This window comes from Manacus vitellinus, unplaced genomic scaffold, assembly GCF_001715985.3.
Source record: "Manacus vitellinus isolate BGI_N305 unplaced genomic scaffold, ASM171598v3 scaffold_7_pilon, whole genome shotgun sequence".
Classification (NCBI taxonomy): Eukaryota; Metazoa; Chordata; class Aves; order Passeriformes; family Pipridae; genus Manacus; species Manacus vitellinus.
In genome coordinates this window covers 16,827,230-16,840,137 of record NW_021940813.1, presented here as the reverse complement: position 1 = coordinate 16,840,137, position 12,908 = coordinate 16,827,230, and the positions used below count along the sequence as shown (strand labels likewise).

The window sequence follows — 12,908 nt, the reverse complement described above, 5'->3', positions numbered from 1 at the left end:
GTCCCAGGCTGTTCTCTGGTTTTGCTCTTCTTGACTCCAGGGTCCCTTCATATGGCAGACACTCTGTACTTGACATGTCTGAACTGAAATCTTTCCTTACATATAAGCAATTTCCACTGCTACTCCCTTGTTTTTAACTTTACTGAAGATTTGCAGAGATAACTTGGTATTCTGGTAAATTCTTGGTGTTCAGAGGATACGTGAACAGGTCAGAGGACAGGTCATAGCTTGAAAACTAGATGTATGGGGATGTAGAAACTTGCTCTGTCTTTAATTATCTGTGGGTTTTTTAAGATAAGTTCTGAAAGTAAAGTTGCTTGATTAGTATTAATAATGAGTGTTTTAGAATGGGATATAAGACTAAGCATTTTTCATGGCATTCTTTTTGGCTTAGATTTACAGGCCTGAAGATTTTTAAGAACATCTATCATAAAATTACATGAAGAGAGCTTTTATGTGCCTGCACTGAGATTGAGTGCTGTATGAGATCATCCTAAAGTACTTTCATCAAGAGATATTGCTTTTTTTATTAGCTTATTTAAATTATATTTTTGTGGCTGGACTGTTCCTAAAACCTGTACTGTGAGCTTCAGAATTCATGAAGTTAGGGTTCCTGTGGATTTATCTCATTGCTGATTAACTTTGGTGCCTCAGAAGATGGCAGTTCTTTATGAAGCTTTCTGCAGTTGGGGTGATTACCAGGAATTACCCTTTGTAGGTTTGCTGGCATTTAATAATGGGAGACTTGGAGATACTGTAGTCAATGCAAAATATAATGGAGACACAAATGAAAGTCTTTGCTTTGAAGACAAAGTGTCAAATGTACAAGAAGATGTACATATGGATTATGAGCAAGTGAGGGAGGAATAAAATTAAATGCATAGATCATGAGGCCAAGCAACTCAGAAACCAGAGACTGCATTGACAGCAGAGGAGATGGGAAGAAACTGAGAAAGCCAAGGGACTGAATTGCAAGTGTTCGACACTTACAGTCCACCACTAAACCATGTCCATAAGTGCCACTTCTTTTAAAGGGATGGTCCCCCCCACATCCAATGAAGGATAGAGATTCTCCTTAGCCCGCCTTTGGTTGCTAATGTATTTATGGAAATATTTCTTTATTGCCTTTTGCAGCAGTAGCCAGATTAATTTCTAGTTGGACTTTGGGCCTTCTAATTTGCTCCCTGCAAAACCTCACAACATTCTTGTAATCCTGGTTTTAAATCTACTCAAACTGTTGGTACTTGTTAATCTGTCTGTTCAAGCTTTTGAGATTTGATTTAAATTTTGAAAATGGATAACTTCTTGCAATGTGGGGGTTTTTAACTTCATTGGGGTGGGAATTGCAAAAGCCTAAATCTTTAATTTATCTTGTATGTGTTTTATCCCATGTTATGAACGGTTGTGTAAAAATTCAGTGCATGCAAGAGATGCCTGTGGCAGCAAAATAATCTTGCAGTGAATTTCCCTTACTATCGCTGTTTTTCAGCAGTGTGACATCGTGTCTTTCTTGGATCTCAGACCATCATCTCTTCTTCTAGTCAGGCCTGTTAAATAGCTTTATGGATTTTAAATTCTCAGATGTTTTCCTAAATGCTTATGTTCCTGATGAAAATACCTTTGTTTTCCTGACCAGCTTGTTAAGCAGTATTTTGAGGTTTCATTGCATTGCCAGATTTTTGGAGTTGGCTGTGTGGTAAATGTTATTGACTATGTGGTTAATATTATTGACTGTCTTCTCTAGAGAACCAGATTTTAAAATGCCTGCCCAAAACTCTATTTGCACGTATGATTACATGTTCAGTATTGAACAGAGGTCAAGATCACAGATACTTTTCACAGGATGGGTGAGGTTGGAAGGGACCACAGTGGGTCATCTGGTCCAACGTCTCTGGTCAAGCAGGGTCATCCCAGAGCACATTGCACAGGATTGTGTCCAGACAGTTCTTGAATATCTCCAATGAATGGATACTCCACAACCTCTCTGGGCAATCTGTTCAGTGCTCAGTTGCACACACAGCAAAGTTCTTTGTTGTATTCCCAAATTTCCCTCAAGCTTTCTAGTTTTCTCAGAAGGTTTTCGCTCTTTTATTTCTTTCCTATCCTAATTGTCTCTGTATCATTACTATTTCTTTGCAGTGTTTTTTAATGTACCTTCTTAATTACACTAAGCACTTTAAACTGTATTAATTTTTGTTGAAGCCAGTATTGACAACTCATTATCTTAAAGGTGGCACTGTGCAACCTCAATAATTCTACCATTTGATACACTCTTTTTTTTCCAGATAGAAGATGGGAGCAAGGCTGCAGCTGTGGACAAGTTACTAGCTGGGGATGAAATTGTTGGCATCAATGATGTGAGCCTCTCTGGCTTCCGACAAGAAGCAATCTGTCTGGTGAAAGGTTCACACAAGACGCTGAAGCTTGTAGTAAAAAGGTAAGTTTGTGTCCTTCAGCTGGAAAACCAAATGTGCTTCAGGCTATAAGCTACTCGGCAACTACATTTGCCAAGATTTGGCAAGTTAATGGCTTTCATCCAGTGTTAATAATGTACATACTATGTGGTGTTACCTCCTGCTTAAACACAGACCCTTTATAGAAGAAGAGGCAGCCTACTGATCAGAGCAAAAACCGAGACAATGTGTTCTGTGAATACTGTTGTGATGTGATGAGTCAGGACACTGTTCCTTTCTGTCCTCCTGAAGTGCAGTGCTCAGAGCAGGCTGTCAGCCTTGCTTCCCTGCCTTTGGTGTGTGGACATGGGCAATGCTCTTCAGTGCATGTGCTGTGCAGGCCAGTTGTGCTGTGAGGAGCAGGTTACATGGGGAGCTTTTGGAAAAGCATTTTCCCACTCTGTGAGAATATTTGAGGTCTCAAGCACTTCTTGAGTGGTTTGCGTAAAGAGTACTTTCAGTTAGTTCTTAGTGAAGGGGAAAAAGTGAAACAGTTTATCAAAACAGAACACATTTTTGGTATGGAAATTTTTTGTTTTGTAATTTTGACTTGTGATTTTTAAGTTCACGCTATTTTTACTGAGTTAAAAATAATTTTCATAAAAATATTTTTGACAGAAATGAGCTGATATTAAAGTAAGTCTTGTAATTCCTGAAAAGAATTCAAACTAGGAAATCTGAAGAACAAGATATTTCTCAATAATTTCCTACTCTGATGAATCAGAGTAATTTTCTAATTAATTACTTTTATCAAATTATACCAGCCAGTCTTTTGTGTAAGAATTTTGGGTGTCTGTTAGAATAAAAAAAAAATTTGACACAGCACAGAAAATGCTGAGAGTTTGGATTTGGTAGGTATGATGATCCAGTCCATGAAGATAATGACTGTTTGAGGCTGTCTTAAATTTCATTTCTTTTGAAATGGAATGATAGGTAAGAGAGGTACAAAAGCATGCTTTTCACCTTTGGTTTTAGAAGGTGTTTTTGATAGAAGGAATTATGGGAACCTGAATCTCTTTCACAGCTGATAGTTTATATCCTCAACAATAGGTAATTCCGGAAGCTCCCACCAAATTTTCATAGCGCTGAAGTTAAAAAATGCAAAATAAAATATATTCACAACTAGCATAAATCATTCAGCAGTTCCAACTTGCACTGGCTATTCCAGTAAAAGCACTTTTGTTAGCAGAGGTTACATCAGCTGTTTCTGTCACAGAAAGGGAGAAATTCAGGGTTTAGAAGTTTTATAGACATTGAAGAATCTACCAAGACAGCAACTCTTAATTACTAGGAAAAGCTAGTAATAGAAAGATTCCTCCAGAATAGAAAGATTCCCTCTCTCTTGGTGCTTTTCAGTTTTATGATAGTAATCTGCTGAGAATCTGTGAATTCTGATCTATCTTTGCAAATGGCAGAAAGTTTGTTGCAGAAATACCCTCATACGAGACTATGTCATTCTCATTCACTTGTACTTCACTTCATGTATATGATTTTGGAGAACTTTTATACAGATAATCAAGCACTGATTTGTTCCTGGGGATTTGTAGCCATTCTCTGCAGGCAGCAGAGCCCCATTGCTATGCGTGCCTGTGTGCAGTTTGGTGCAAAACTGATGGGTTTTCATCAGTCCTTTATTACCCCTCCCCTTTTTCCTTCCCTAGCACATGTGCAATGGGCAAAAGCAACCTAGCTGTTGTAGCCAAGAGTCTGAAACAGTGCTGTTGTTAGGGAAAACATTTTTGTCTTAAATTCATGAAGGCTTCCATAGCTCCCAAAAGAGGCAAGAGCCTTTTAGGTCATTGACAAGCCTGCATAATATTAGATAAAATTTCATAAAACTTACTGAATGAAATTAGCTAGGGCTTTTGTCTGTGGTTTTTCAACTTTACTCTTTCTCTTGGAAAGTTGCCTTAGGACATCAGTCCTTTGACGGTCAGAAACCTTTTAACATCCAGTCTCGTTTTGTTCTCGGCCAGCTTGTTCTCAGGCACTGCTGTTGCCGTGCTGAAATAGTGTTTCTTTTCCTGTTGGAAGTTCAAATGATGCAAGTTTTTATAAAAACCTTGTTGCATGCTTTCTTTCAGAAGTTATGGTTTGAACAACAGTATTAGTTTTGTTTTGTTTGCCCTAAATGTTAGGCTGAATTTTTATGAGTGCTTTAAACAGTCCTGTCTTTAAGTAAACCAGTTGTTTAGTCTTTGTGTGAGCACTCCTGCAGGTCTGAATTGAATTGGATCAGGGAACTGATCTGACTACAAAATTACTTGAGTAAGTAGGTTTTCAGCTGGATAGGACCACCACTTTTCAGAGGCAGTCTGCCCTTAAATCAATTGCAGCATCTTGAAATAGCTGCCTTGGCATTTTTAGACTATTTCAATCTTCTTCAGATCCACCCTTCCTGTTCCCTGGGGAGACTGGGGATAGTCCCAGAATTCCCTTTCATTGAGTTACATGTAAGATGAAGTATTGATCTACAAGTCATCTCTTTGTCTTCTTGCCCTGCGTCCTTTGTTTAGCACTGTGATGCTTCTCTGTAGCATTGATTTAACATTCCCTGTGGGTGTCAGTGCCTCAGTGTCTGAGGCACAAAATAGGCAGAAGGTTTGAAGTTCAACCCAATTCTTATGGCTATGGCAATCTTTGTTTTAATCATGTTTGTTCTTGCTATCTGTGAGAGTTAGCTTGGGTAGCCAAGATCTAGATTCTATGTTTTTCCCCAGAGTTGCTTGTAATATCTATTTCTAGACTGATCCAGAAGTGAAAAGCAAACTTTTAAAATGCTATCATGATATGAAAAAAATCACTTGTTAACAAAATTCTTTTGAAAAATAGAGAATTTCCTTGCAGTTAATGCCAGTATAATTAATCCAGAAAAATCATGTTTTACTCATTACTGCTGAGAAGCATGTCCATGTGACATTTCTCCATACGCATCACTTCCTCAGTGCAGTAGTGCCACAGCCTGATCATGTATTGATCTAATTATTTCTGTACCTGGAAAGCAGTAGGGCATGCTATTGCCACTTTAGAGGTCTAATGTACCTACAGTAAAGACCAAGGGAAAAAGTTTTAGTGAGAGTAATGTGTTTCATTCACAATTAACTTGTGTATGTGACAGAAGTTTCTCAAGGGGCTTGTGTTGTTCTGCAGTGGTAGCTGCCTTCCACAACATTATTTTTACCTGCTATTTTTAAAGAATCCGATGCTTAACTTGCATAGGGAAAATAATACTGTTTCTAAATAAAAGCACCTGCAGTACCAAATACTCAGCATGAATGTGTTGGCTATCAGCATACATACTTGGTCATATTTTTTGGAAACATTGCACAGTTGTGGTCTAAACCAAAGCAGGACTGTGCAAGTGGTTCAACAACAAACATGATGTTTGAGTAGCTTATGTATATTGAACAAGTGCAGTGTACTTTTAGTTTTGGACTAAAAGGGGACTCAGGAGGCTTCATTTTGTTTTCTCAAATGGGTATGTGGAAATAACACATCTTAATTGCATGCTAGTTCTTCTGTGTAATACTGAGTAATTTCTTGAGTAGATTCCTTTACTAGACAAATGGAAAGGAAACTGTGCTTAGGGCATTTCTTACAGGACTTGCATGTGATTTCTTTTGTTTGCAAAACATATGTGCATATCTATATGTATGTAAAATTGCTCTGAGTGTTGATACTGAATGTTGATATTGAGGTGGTTGCCATATTCTGTGTAATTTAATTATTTTGCATGTACTTCTAACTTAAATTCCCTTGTACTTATTAAATACCATCCTCATTCCTTTGCACATGCTAGACATAAGTGTATACCACAAATCCATAATGAGAATAATTTTTCACTATGCATTCATGAGACATATTAAACTGTTAAAAATTGGCACATAGGTGATGCTTTTGTGTGTGGTTTATTAATGTTACAGGGAGACTGGGATTATATGACCTTCAGGAGCCCACTAAGTTCTGTGGGTTGTCCTGTTGGCTGCTTGAGTTGATTGTTAACAACAGTGGAAACAGGTGAGCAAGGGAGGGAGTAGCCATGGACTTCTTTTCCTTAGAGTCTGCTAGTGATGGGAACCTGGACTTTCAGTTTAGCTTGAGCGACTCTGCAGGTACTGCCAATGCCTGAGAACCAGCTTTGGAGTTCTGGAGTTTGGTCACATTGTCCATACTGTCAGCACATGAGGAGGCTTGTTGTCTTTTTTCTTTTCTATGGTAACATAAGGGCACAAAAACCAAATGCTAAAGTGCAAGCTCTTTTTGCAATGCTGAGGAAGTCCCTTGTTAAAGGAGAGGAAAAGAGAGCAAGAGCAAACACTTTTGCCATCGGAAACGTAGTCTGAATACGGACATTACTGTGCAAAATCCTAACAAGGGAGGTGACTATCATGATACATGAACTATGAACACCTAGACATGGCAAGTTAGGGTTATCTTTATTTGCATGGCACTCCATGAAAGCATCAACTGTTTAACCGAAGCACAGCAGAAGGAATTTTTAATGAATGTCCCGGGGGCTCCGAGGTTGTACAGTACTGTCTCAGACACCTGAGACCTGAGCAGAAATCCAGGAATAAAAATCTTGACAGTCATTTACAACATTCAGATAGGAGATCACTGAAATTTTGTTACATTCTGAGCAGAAACATGCTGAACACCACCAGTGACCTTTCTGTAAGGGGTTTTATGTAACTTAGCGAGGAGATCTAGTCTTACGTATTTATGACCTGTGGAGCAACTAGCTGTGTACTTTGTGGCTGCCTGTGGGAATACTCTGTGAAACTTGACAATATCATTTTGTGAGGTTGCTTGGGAAGTTGAGGAATTTTTTTTTTTCTGTACAACTACAAGATACAGATGGGGGAGTGTGAATTCTGTCTCTTACCTGTGTTTGGCCATGATACTTCTTAGAAGTTTCATGCTTCTAGTATCAAAATGATACACGAAACAAGTATACATGTAGTTTTGAAGATTTTAAACAAGTATTATTTTTGTCCATGGTTATGGTTAAGTATTACTCAATAAACCAAATGCATATGTGGAAAACCACTGTTGAGTAGGAGTAAAATCTATTTTGTCATTCAATTTGATTTCCTTGCTTCTGGAACCAGGGTTTGTTATGGCAAAACAAATAGCAGTAGTTTCTGTCTTGTTGCTCAGTAGCCATAATTTTTGTTTTTTGAAGATTGACCTTGGCCTTAACTGACCAAGAACAGATTTATTTTTCTTTTTAATGCCTATATTTTCAGCCAGACTTTGGAAATATGTAGGAAATTGCAGCAGGGTTTTCCAGAGCTGTATCTGCATACATGTACCATTGCTGTAAGAAGTGGGCAGGTGTGATAGCCCCTCGCTACCCACATGTCTTGGAACTGACATGGATGTGGAACGGCATGTGCCATTGCAGATCTTTGGGAGTGGGTATTTGTAACAAATGCACTCAGCTTTCAAGTTCAAGCCATGAACATTTCTGTGTGACTGCAGTTGGTGGAAGGGCTGGGCCGTTTTAAATTCCTGGTTTGCAAATTCCCTTGAAAAGGGGGGTAGTCCATTGCTGTGGGCCCACTCTTTTGCTCTAAGCAGGATGGCCAGTTTTAAGCATGTACCAGGAAGGATGTCCTACCAGCCCCTGCTCCCAGCAGATCTGGTGTTGGAGACACGAGCAGGTCATGTGTCAGGATATGTGACAGGGCATGACCAGGGTAGGGCATCTTTTGTTTTCCTTTGCTGCTGCCAGTGAGCTACCATGGCTCACAGTGGGGTGGTAGGAACCGTGTAAGCACAAACATGACATGTCACGCAAACTACACGGCACCTACAGGCCCAGCTCAGGAGAACCTTGGGGTGGTGGTCTTGTGTTTTTAGGAGTGCCTAGCAATCCTAGCAGGATCTTTCTGTGAAGGAGTGCTTAATGGAGCATCTGCCAAATAAGCCACTATGTACATATATGCTCAATGGGTATCCATAGAAAAGGCCAGCTAGTGTGGAGGTTCACTTGTGCTTGGGATGCCCCCCACCTTCTGCACGAGAAAATCCAGGGCTGGCCGGGCCTCTACTGTGCTCCTCAGCTGTGTGATCCTCTCTACTGATGGAAGGAATGGACATGACAAAAGGGGGATCACACACTTTTACCTTATATTTTCAGCAAATTATACCTTAGAAAAGCCCTGATGGGGGACCATTTTCCCTGGTTGCCTTACTGTTGCCACAGTCACTTAATCCAACGTGTTACCAGAGTGAATCCACATTCCCTTTGCTGTAATCCTAGCATACCACCCAGGTGTTTGGATGTTTCCTATGCCAGCTGTTTTTTGGTAGGATATACATCTAAAAGGAACTTCTATTTCTTAATTTGCTACCCATCTCGCCTGTTTCTTAGTTGCATTAACATGATTTGATTGATGCTATTGGTGCCATACTAATGGACGCTTGAGGTGAACATAAGCTTTATTTCCTGCAGTTGGTGGTGTATTGTCCCTGGTTTCAAGGAGTAAACTGTTGCATAGTTTTGAATGTTTGTCTTATACAGCTGTCAGGACTCTCAAATACGTATGTTGTGGCTAACATGTTTTCATCTTGTGGCAATTTTTGTAATTTATTTTTTTTACAAATCTAAAAAATCTGCCCTGTAAAACTTGAATGACAGAAAGCCAAAATACAGCAGATGTCACAATATTTTACCAAGTCAACTCTGTTAGGGCAATGTTTGGGCTACTAGAAAGGACATAGATGTTTCCTTGTAAGTAAAAGGAATCCTCTATAATTTGAATATGCTTATTCAGAAGGTTACTTGTGGCAGTGCTATTCAATTTTGTAATGTAATTACCAAAATTGGGCAATGTTGCTTTTTTGGGGAATGGAATATCCATCAGACGGTAACAACCTGTGAGTCATGACCGGGTTTTAAATTGTTTTGGTTTTTTTTCAATCCTGCATGCACTTGTCAAAATGGTTAATTTGAGCATGAGTAGTCTCATCCAACTTAGTAAGAGCTCTCACATGACTGAAGATAAAAAAGTATACAAGTGCTTGCAGGATTTAACCATAGCTTTTTACCTGGTGGTACATTGGATTTATTCTTAAGACTGCTTTCCACTTGTGAATTTCATTGTAGATGTTAGAAAATGTAATTTGTAGTGCCTTGGGTGAGAGGGGGAAACAAGTAAACCTTCTAAAATTTGGGGATCTGCAGACTTATTTCACATAGTACTTTCACATGCGTTTTTTAATGTGTGATAATACTGTAGATTGCAGATTCCTGACTGAAACAGAATTGTAAACCCATCCATCAACTACCAAATTAATAATCGTTTTATGTCAGAAATCTTCTTTGCATTTGGAAGGAATGCTTCTGTATATGTTGTATACATTTTTAAGTAATTGTTTGAGATTGCTTTTAAGCACTTAACAGTGTTGGTTTTTTAAACACTAGTCACGAAGTTTGACATGCACATTTCAGGAGAGAAGTAATAATAGTCCTGTTTCAATGTGTTACAGTTTTCTCCTTGTGTTACTTTTATTTTACGTTACATATTTCACCTCCTGAAGATTAAATGATGAGATTGAGAACTTGGCACTTCTTAGATGTTTCAGTATCAACTATCTATCATATTGAGTGTTGAGATTTTATGCTCAACATGCTGAAGTAACTGCATGTAACTCCTTCCAATTTGAAAAGATTATAAAAGTTTTTTAAAAAACTTCTGAATCCAACCCTTAACTCCAGAAATATGACCACTTCAAAGAAGGGCAGGAATGCAAGTGTGTTGCAGCTTTAGTTACTGAATAACTGAAGAAATTTGCATCTTATCTGTTACACAAGAAACCCATGGTATTTTATGGTCATTGCTACTGAATCTGCATAATACTGGATCACCTGGCAAAACAAAGTCTGGCACAGAGACACAGCTACCACACTGCTGAGTTATACAGCCCTTATGCTTTTAGTCCAGCTTCATGCTGAGCACAGAGGAAGGACAAAATGACAAAAGCCGAAGTTTGGGGAAATTTCTGCTGGGTTGCAATTGAAACCAGAGTCAGTTCTTTGATCTGCCTCACAGAGCAGCCTTGCCAGCAGGTGGGCAGCTGAACCAGGGGTGGCATCTGAAGAAAGCACTCTGGGGGGTGGCAGTGTCTTCAAAATCTGGCCTGGCATAGGACATGTCAGAACAAAATAGCTTTCTCAAATAAAACTTCAGTTGTCTCAGCTCATGGCATAGTTTTTTGTGGAGGCTCAGTAATTTGCATCCTGTGGCTATGGTGTTTTAACCAGGAATGAGATGAACTAAGGCTGGGCTGTCTCCTGAAATGCCCTGGGACTGGAGGAGTTCTCTTTCTCCACTCCTGTTTTTGGGTCACCTTGGACGTGGTTAGGTAAATCACAGCTGAAATCAGTGTGGGAAAACACCACACCTGTGTAGAAAGACTGGTATTTGGAATGTGGTTTCTGAGGGAGCTCAGCTCCTCTGGGAGTGCTATTGAACGGTAAGCTCGGTGCTCATTACGGTAAGTGGCTGGGAGGCAAAACATACCCATTGTTTCTGGCCACAGGCAACAGAAGGGTTTCCATGGCCTTGTGCCCCGAGGACATGGCAGGTTCCTTCTTGCTGAAGGCAGTGTGTTGGGCTAGCATAGGCAGCTCCGTGCTACTCTGCTTGCTAATTCCATCCCTGGCAAAGGAGGTGGTGGGGAGCATGTCTGAAGGCTGCCCTGCTTCCTGTTCCTCACTCCTGGTCCTTTGCCTCAGTTATGGTAAGACAGCCTAAAATCCCCTGTGTATTTTGACTCCAGCTGCTGCTGTGAGCATTAGCACTATCAGAGGCTGTATTCTTCTTCAGTGTTACTGGTGAATAAAGCCTTTTTTTTTTTTCGTATTTACCTTAAACGTTAATTTCTTTAGTGCTTTAGATGGCATGATAATTTCAAAGGTATTTGAAAGTAAACCCTCCTAGAACCACAATTTATAGCTGTTTTTCAATGTGTGAAGCATTTTAGATGTTTCCTAACGATAAGTACTCATTAAAAAGGGGGTTATTATCCTTTAGAGGAATTCTGATAAATTGTGGCAAAAGCTGAGGTAAGAGGATGACATCAGGAGTTTAATGTTATCTGGCCATCGAACGGTATCAGAATGTGCACAAAATAAGGATGAGGGAAAAGTATTTATGTAGCTTATATAATATACCATAAATCCCAAGAGCAGCACTTTTATCTCAGACATCCAGATGTGCCTATCTAGTTCCCCAAGGCAGAGCAAGGAAAAATGGTTCCAGAATATGAAAGCTTTATCATGGTAGTCTATTGTGAATTTAGCAGACAGGAAGATTGATGTTATACCTCATACGACTTAATACCTCTTTGTTGACAGTGCATATCTTATTTATAAATGAAATTGCTGTTCCCTCCTGCTCAAGCCTGTACAGTTGGCCTGAGGTACAAGGAAAACCAGAGCAAACTGTGATGGTGAAATCCTGATTTGTTCAAGTTAATGACTGAACTCTTTAAGGGCACTAAGGCTTGATAATTTATTTACATTTATTTGTTTTCATGGGCAGAACCAGAGCATTTGGCAGATCTCTTCAGTTTCTTTTCATGTGAAATGCAACTTACTATGGCATAGTATAGGAAAGGAGCTACCCTGCTGTGCTGTGACAAGTTAATACTCCTTCCAGCATGACTTCTTTTAAAAGAGGTGCTGTTGACTGTAGTGTGACATTGCTGTTTGCTCCATTTTTCAGACACAGGTGTGGCTGGCAAATGGGAGGTCAGGCCAGCTGGTTACCCAAGGCATGGGAGGAGAAAGCAAAAAGCAATACTATAGGCTTTATAGGTCTTACCATGGTTGACAGCAAGGCAAAAGGGGATTGTGTAGACCTTTGTGTGAATTTTGGCGCATAAAAATAGTCATTTAAGGTAGGATATGCTGCTTTCCTAAAATTTTAGGGATTTGTACAGATACCTGTATCACAGAATTCTGTCAGTAACTTGTCCGTCAAAATACTGGTTCAATTTGCCATTCTAGGAATATCTGAATATTAATAGGTTGCTTTTATTACTTCCTTTCTATCTTTTAGAGCCTGTCTGTCCCCTTAGAAGTACATGAGTTAAGCACATGTTCGTATTTTTATTTTATTGTTTTCAAGTTCTAGGTCATTTCTTTTCTAGGAATACTTTTTGGAAACCATTTCCTTTTATGATAAGGTACTAGAAGCTGAAAATGCAAAAACAGGAACTCCTTCTGTTTTGTATGGAAAATGCTGCAGTTCCATTTGCTACTTCCAGAAAAATAGGCTGACTTGGTTGTTACTATTTGTTGGCACTTTTCTTGACAAGATAAGTAGGAAGGGAGTACAAGGTATTGAGATACTTGGTGCATGGAGATCATAAACAGCAAAGCCACAAACACAGTTTTGTTGTTTTAGCTCATTGCCTTGAGTTTTAGTCAGTTATAAACAT

At 39.3% G+C, this 12,908-nt stretch overlaps 1 protein-coding gene across 1 annotated transcript in view; it reads left to right on the top strand.

Moving 5' to 3' along the window:
* The window catches only part of SHROOM2 (shroom family member 2), a 122,811-nt gene that overhangs the window by 46,011 nt on the left and 63,892 nt on the right, over window positions 1-12,908 (top strand). Inside the window, 1 exon segment of the mRNA XM_029964789.1 lies at window positions 2,286-2,437. Within this exon segment, the coding sequence (XP_029820649.1) occupies window positions 2,286-2,437 (152 nt within the window).